General features: G+C 46.3%; 1 protein-coding gene across 1 annotated transcript; it reads right to left on the bottom strand.

Moving 5' to 3' along the window:
- Positions 1-246: 246 nt before the first annotated feature.
- Positions 247-4,020, bottom strand: LOC123401245 (protein KINESIN LIGHT CHAIN-RELATED 2-like). Its single transcript, XM_045094995.1, has 3 exons — positions 3,725-4,020; positions 1,496-3,494; positions 247-644 (listed from the first exon to the last, which is right to left on the bottom strand). The coding sequence occupies exons 2-3, from the start codon at positions 3,406-3,408 to the stop codon at positions 431-433; spliced, it is 2,127 nt and encodes a 708-aa protein (XP_044950930.1). The 5' UTR covers positions 3,409-3,494; positions 3,725-4,020; the 3' UTR covers positions 247-430.
- Between the last annotated feature and the right edge of the window lie 2,692 nt (positions 4,021-6,712).

Below are 6,712 nucleotides of genomic sequence, written 5' to 3' on the forward strand. Positions count from 1 at the left end.
TCTCCAAACTCAGTGTTGTTCATTCACCATGAGTTTGAGGAGGGGTGTTAGAGTTATAATATAAGTCATGTACCCTTTTGTATTTTCTAACAAGTATCAGGAAAGCCTGGTCCTTAAGAATAAATAGGAACCTAAATTCACCTCCGTAAGGATTTGAACTCAGGTGTTGGGTGTTGGGTTCGTAGTAGGACTAGCAAAGCACACCTGTTCAAGGAGCACAGTTAATTGCTCTAGACACCGAGCAAGTAATAACAAGTGAAAATAGCCTTTGCAACTTTACAACAATCAATCAGACCAATTTTTGTCTCATCCTCAAGCGCTACTACTATTCCCATGTACCCCTATCACCAAATTTGAATAAACCAATTGATACACAAATTCTTAGCGTCATAGTGTTCCCTTTTCTCTTTCATTCAAAGCTATAGTTCACTCACGCTGCAACTGTAGTCCTCTTTCCAACGGTGTATGGGTTGGTCCCGAGAAGATTTTCCAGGGATTTTGCCTTCCTGCTTCTCCCCCGGCCAGCCTCCTTCAGCAACTCGGCGAGCCTCCGCTTCTCGTCATCGACGTCTGGGTTCGCCGTGCCTAGCTTCTCTTCACGCATTTCTACGACGTATTCCAAGATCTCAATGGCCTCATCCAGTCTGGCAACACAAAAGAGCAGAAATACCATCAACTGGACATATTCAGAGAGGGAGATGCAGTTTCCAACATTTTAATCCCAGATTTGGTTTCAAGAGTAGCTGAGATAGCATGTTGCTTCAGAAACCTGATCTGGCCAGCTAGACTGGAGTACAACTGGCTACTCTTAGTTCAGAACTCGCATCATGATTAGGAAGAATATTACAGAAAAGCTGGCAGTCACACAGGTCTAATAAAGTGGCATGAAGTTTCCACACGGAGAGAAAAAAAGCAGATGGAAAAGATAAAGCAAGAGGATAAGCACTGTGATCTTTCTTTTACTGAACAGCCAGCGACAAGCAACTAAAGATGGTTTTATGATGGTCGTACTTCAATTAAGTAGGCCCAACTTTATCCCAATCAGCATCTGCCCAATTCAATTTGGGCTGCATAAAGCTGCATAAAGAGACTAATCATGTGCCAAGCTGGAAGATGCTAAACAATAACAAAGGCTTGGCTGTTGCCATTTATAAGAGCACTTTATGGCTTTACTCATATCCTGTACTATATGCAGGACATCTGAGGGCTAACATGGGAACAGATAATCAACGGCCTAGTTGAGACTTGGGAGTAACCAAATGGATCCGCATATTAACTTAGCGATGGATCATGGATAATAAGAAACACGAGGTGCGCAAGCACTTCACTTCTACGAAATTTCACATATAGGTTATGCAGGCTTAGATGGATGGCAATAATGAGAAGTCAAACAAACATATTAGCAAGATGGAAATTAACTGTTAAATGTTCAAAGACACATTTGTATGGTCTATTTTTGCAAACAACTTGACAAGGAAATCAATACGGAGCTTACCTTCCCATTGCATCATAAGTTCCAGCAAGATTGCTGTATACTCCTAGAGTATCTGCATGATATGGCCCGTATTCTTGCTCCAGAACGGTTCTAGCTTCCTCGAAGAGTTCTGCAGCTTCATTTATGGAGTATCTTTGAACACACGCCAGCCCCATCTGGTTCAGGGCAATACCGAAGAAGGCGGACTTTTTCTCACCACATGTGCGGAGCTTTGTAATCGCACTCTTGAAGGAGTCATATGCATCGCCATAATTCCCGGAGATGTAGTGCAAGACACCAATCTGAGCTTCAATTCCAGCGATTGTGCTCTGTTGGCCAGCAGAATTATTGTACATTTTCAAGGCCTTCTGGAGTAACTTCAGTGCTTGGTCATGCTCATTCATGGTCTCATATATGGCAGAAACATCAGTTAAACCAGTGGCAATTTCTTCAAGAGACGTGCCTGGAATAGGTTTCTGATAAATTTTGAGAGCATTCTCACAGTATGATTTTGATTCCCTCAGCTTCCCTGTTTTGTTGTATAGATCTGCAAGCCGCAGAAAAACAGAAGCCACGGTGGCATGATTCTCCCCTTTGCTAGTCTTGAATACTGTAAGAGCTTTCTGGTAAGCACATACAGCCTCGTCATATCGACCCAATGAGAGATAAATGTCACCAATGCTGCAATCCACTGAGGCCACCTCAGTCTCCTGGCCATTGGCGACCATGGCCATGCTCGCCATCACTAGATGTTCTAACGCAGCTTCATGGTCACCCTTAGTGTCACAAATAAGACCCATTAGCCTCCTATCAGCCGTTTCTTCAAGTGATGCTGGCTGGCCATTATCCCTATGAATGTCAAGAGCCATCTGGCACAATTTTTGTGCTTCATCTAATTGTAGTGCCTGCACATGAGCCTCGGCCAAGTACCGGCAAGTCTCTCCAACCCTTGGATCCTGCTCCCCCAATGTCTGCTTCTGGATATCAAGCCCTTTGGCATACCATTGCAGTGAGAGGGCAATCTGGCCTAGCATCCCATAGGTGTCCCCCAATTGCATGCAACCAGAAAACTTGGCAAGTGCGTGCTCCTGACCTTCCTCGGTCACAGGAATCTCGAGGGATCGTTGTAGCACAGGTACAGCCTCTTCGTACTTTCCCATGTTGCAGTGGATTGCAGCCACAACATGCAAACTCATGACCAAGTTCAAGCTTGGCTTTCCACCTGCACATTTCTCAAATGACTTGGTGGCACGGAGAGCATATTTCAGCGCTCGCCGTGGATTATCAGAGGCAATCAAGTCTCTTGCATGCTTAAGAAGAAATGGACCAAGGTCTGGGTTATCGAGCCCAGCATCTTCTGTTCCATTCTGTGATTTGGCATTAGCTTTCCGGCGACGGCCAACTCGGCTTCCGGGCTTGCTGACCTCACTCTCACCTTCCTCGGGGGATGCTTTGCCATTGGGGCCAACAGAAGCATCCGATTCAAGCTGTGATTTTGCAGCCTTCTTCTTGGATGAATTGGAAGACTGAGGCCTGGCAGGGGTCCCATTGCCAGCAGTAGGTGCTGCATTTGTAACACTTCCACTCCCCTTCTCCTTCTCCTCCTCCTCCTCAATGACCTTCATGGCCTCCATCTCCCCAGCAACAAGGTGGCGAAGCTCCGAGTCAATCCTTGATTCCTCCCCATCCGACCCAAAGCTCTCGCGTGATGGGGATCCGCCACCCTCACTTGAGCTCTCCATCTCGCACACATTGTTGTAGAGTTGCTCAATCGAGGGTTCCCCGGCACCAGAATCCTCAACGTGCATCTCAAGTGCCTCACTCTGCATGCTTGGCGCCATGGTTGGGGCCGTCAAATTCTCCTTGTTTTGAGAGGAACTCACCTCATGCTGAATCTCCTCTGTAACAACTCCATCCACTATGATTCCTGGCATCTTCGGGGGCAATCAGGCAAAAAATTCTTCTCACCCTTTGTTCGGAAGAGGAGAGCCGGATGAAATTGGAAGGCTCTCCGCAACACCTTGAAAGAAACAGAATACAATCAATAAATTGAGGTAAACAAGATGTAAGTGATACAAAATCAAAACCATCACGGATCAATTTATGAGAGCTCCAATTTTCGGCTAGCTCGGAAGCTGTTAATAAATGCCGGATTAACGGGCCGAGTTAACTGCGGGGAGGGGCGGATCTAGAAAATCTGCGGATGCTAGTTTGGGTTTTGGGAATCTCCGGACGGCCACGAGCTCATACCTCAAGAACCAACGCCCGAGATCGCTGACGGGGTGGAGACAGCAGGGACGGGACGTCGCGATGAGGCGCGGCGACGGCAGCGACGGCGGAGAGGCTGGGGGGTCGAGGCGTCAGCGATGGCGCGGAGCTACCGCGCGGCGGCAGCTCTAGGGAGGGAGCAGCGGTGGTGGAGTGGAGGAGAGATTTTAGAGCTGCATTGGGTGTGGGATTGGAGCTTGTGTAGGTCAGAGCACCATGAAATAGGTGGGGGAGGAAGAGGAAAGGCACGGGATGGTGGAGAGCAAATGTCGCTGTGGGGAAGAGAAGATGGATTTTGACCGGGAAGGGGAGAGTAAAGATTTTAGTATTTACAAAGTACTAGCCATTGTGATGAGGCCCATGGAGGGTTTTTTTCCTTTGGATTTTATTTACAAAGTACTTCCTTTCCACTACTTGCAAAATTCGGAAGAAGAAAAATAAAATACTCCTTTTCTAAAATTATACTCCCTCTATATCTAAATAATTGTAATTGAAAAAAACTAGACTAGTTCTTTTCAACTACAATTATTTGGATAAGTACTAAACCAGCGTCAATAAATATTGTTCAGGAGGAGTATATAATTTTATTTAAAATCATAACCATAATTTACTTCCTGATCTACCACTTGATGCATCATACGGCACCCATAACGGGTATCAATATGGCAGGCTGACATTTTAACATTTGAGGCATCTTGTCGATGGCGTGTATGCATTTTTATGTTGCCGTAGTTGCCTACAGATTTTACATTGACATACATAATTTTTTTGGATTGCACATTCTTTTTGTTAAGCGTAGATAGAATAAGATATGCGTTGAGAATCTAGCTGTGATGGATAAGTTTATTCTCTTGGGTTAAACTTCTCACCATTTCTAGTATCATCTTAAGCATGTTGTATGGTCGCTTGCAACAATCAATGCAGATGTAGGACCCCTCTTCTATCGGAAAATAAGTTATTGGAGTGAGCTATGATAGTTGAATAGAGCTAAATGGGTTCCCAACCAACGAGGTATCATTATTGTTAGTGAAACCATTGCTGCTAGCTCTTTTGAGGATACCTTGGACAAAACAACTGCGATGCATAGATTCGACGAGCGTTCATCATTGTTGTTTTTAGTGTCGAAGCTCCATGTCATCGATAAAAACTTGTAAAAGTAAGGATTAGGGATTAATTTGGTTCCGTTCTACTATTAATCTATTATGATGTGTCAACATTCTTTTTTTATTGTCGTGCTGAGTCTAACTAGTGAACATTGCAGCCTCTAACAAGATACTTCCTCTGTTTCATAATATTAACGTAAAAAAATATTTTTATATTATGCGACGGAGGAAGTACGTCGTTGTGGCGTCATATCATTTCTTGTGAGACTAGACGTTTCATCTACTGGTGAAAATATCCATGGACAAGATATCCATCGCGTTATAAGTTTAGCCGTCGTTTTCAGTGTGATTAAAAGAAGACAGTACTCCAAGATTTTTCAAATATCTTTCGGGAAACCTTTACTTTTTGAATTACACGTTGTGCTATGTACAGCATTTTGGCCACCATATGATTGCAGCATGTCCCCGAGAGGTGCCGTTGCTGTTGCAGCGGGACGGGAGGAAAGGTCGCTGGTCTTGTGCTGTTGCTTGGTTGTTAGCGGAAAGAAACGGGCGAGATGACAGAGTGGAGGATCGGGTGGCAGGAAAGCGACGGCAGGGCGGAAACAAAACATAGACAACGGATTCGTCGCTCGCTTGCTTAAGGGGTCGGCCAGACTTGCTCGTCACCGGCCGGCGGCCGGCCAGCCACTTGGTGGCGCTGCTGGCTTTATTTGGCCGGACGGATGGATGGATGGGTTCCTCTGAACGGACTCCATCATCCATCGGGAACTCGTTCGCTTGTTGGTGTGGTCTTCCCTGTCATCTGCACCGCGTCGAGGTGGATCCCGTCATCGATTGTGTGATTGCCTCGTGGTGGTTGGTCAATGCTTCGATCAAAACCATAGTATTGCCACGGAGTCACCGACAAGAACCGGAGATGGAAATATTCGGTGTTTTGTGTTGGGTGTGGATGCTGGATTTGGAGCAGTTGTAGAGCGCCGCTGGCTAGTGACGACTGACAGCAAACGTGCAATACGTTGGGTTTCATATTATCATTCCTTCTAGAAAATGGAAAGGGAGGATCACCTGGCTAGCAGCGGCGAGAGATGCGGCAGCAAGTGCGGGGATTGATGGAATAATACGGCGCCTCCAACGCGGATCACCGAACGGGCGTCGTCGAATGAAATTGAAATAACACACCTGCTCTGCTGCTCACCAGCCGGCCGTTGGCCTGGGTTGTCCTGTCGCCGTTTCCATGCCCCCGGAAAAGGAAGGCATTCTCACCCTTGTTCTCTCAGAAGCGATGGCAGGGCATCTCCACCCCAAACCTCAAACCGCCGGTGACCCTTCCGACCACACCATCTCGCCATGTTTTGTCATATAAGAGCGTCTAGAACCGGACATTGCAAATATGATCCTTTAAACGTCCGTAGATGCGTCCGGTTAATGACCGGACATGTTTCTTATTTGTCCAAGTATGCAGCCATATTTTTCATTTTTTTCTCATATGCGTCACTTGCACGTGATTGCTGAAGAAAAAAAAAGAATGCATAAAGAAAAGAAAAAGGTGGTCCGGGGAGGGACCGCGTCCTATGTGGCGGACTGCCCTCATATCCTCCTCATATTTGAGATGGATATGAGTATTCACGCACAACCAAGCGTATACGGATGATACAAGGGGTTCGGTTGGGTCATTTTTTCCATCTCTCTCGTATTTGGTCACTGACCAGGCTCGTCCGTGGGCGTACGAGGTGTCATTTAAGGTGTCCGATTGTAGATGCTCTAAGGGCATATATATAACCGGACCCCTCAAACCCGCTCGTCCGAACAGGCCGCCGGGTCACTCACCGGCCACAAACACTCGACCCAGCCGGACCCCTTAAAC

This window comes from Hordeum vulgare, chromosome 6H (assembly GCF_904849725.1).
Source record: "Hordeum vulgare subsp. vulgare chromosome 6H, MorexV3_pseudomolecules_assembly, whole genome shotgun sequence".
Classification (NCBI taxonomy): Eukaryota; Viridiplantae; Streptophyta; class Magnoliopsida; order Poales; family Poaceae; genus Hordeum; species Hordeum vulgare.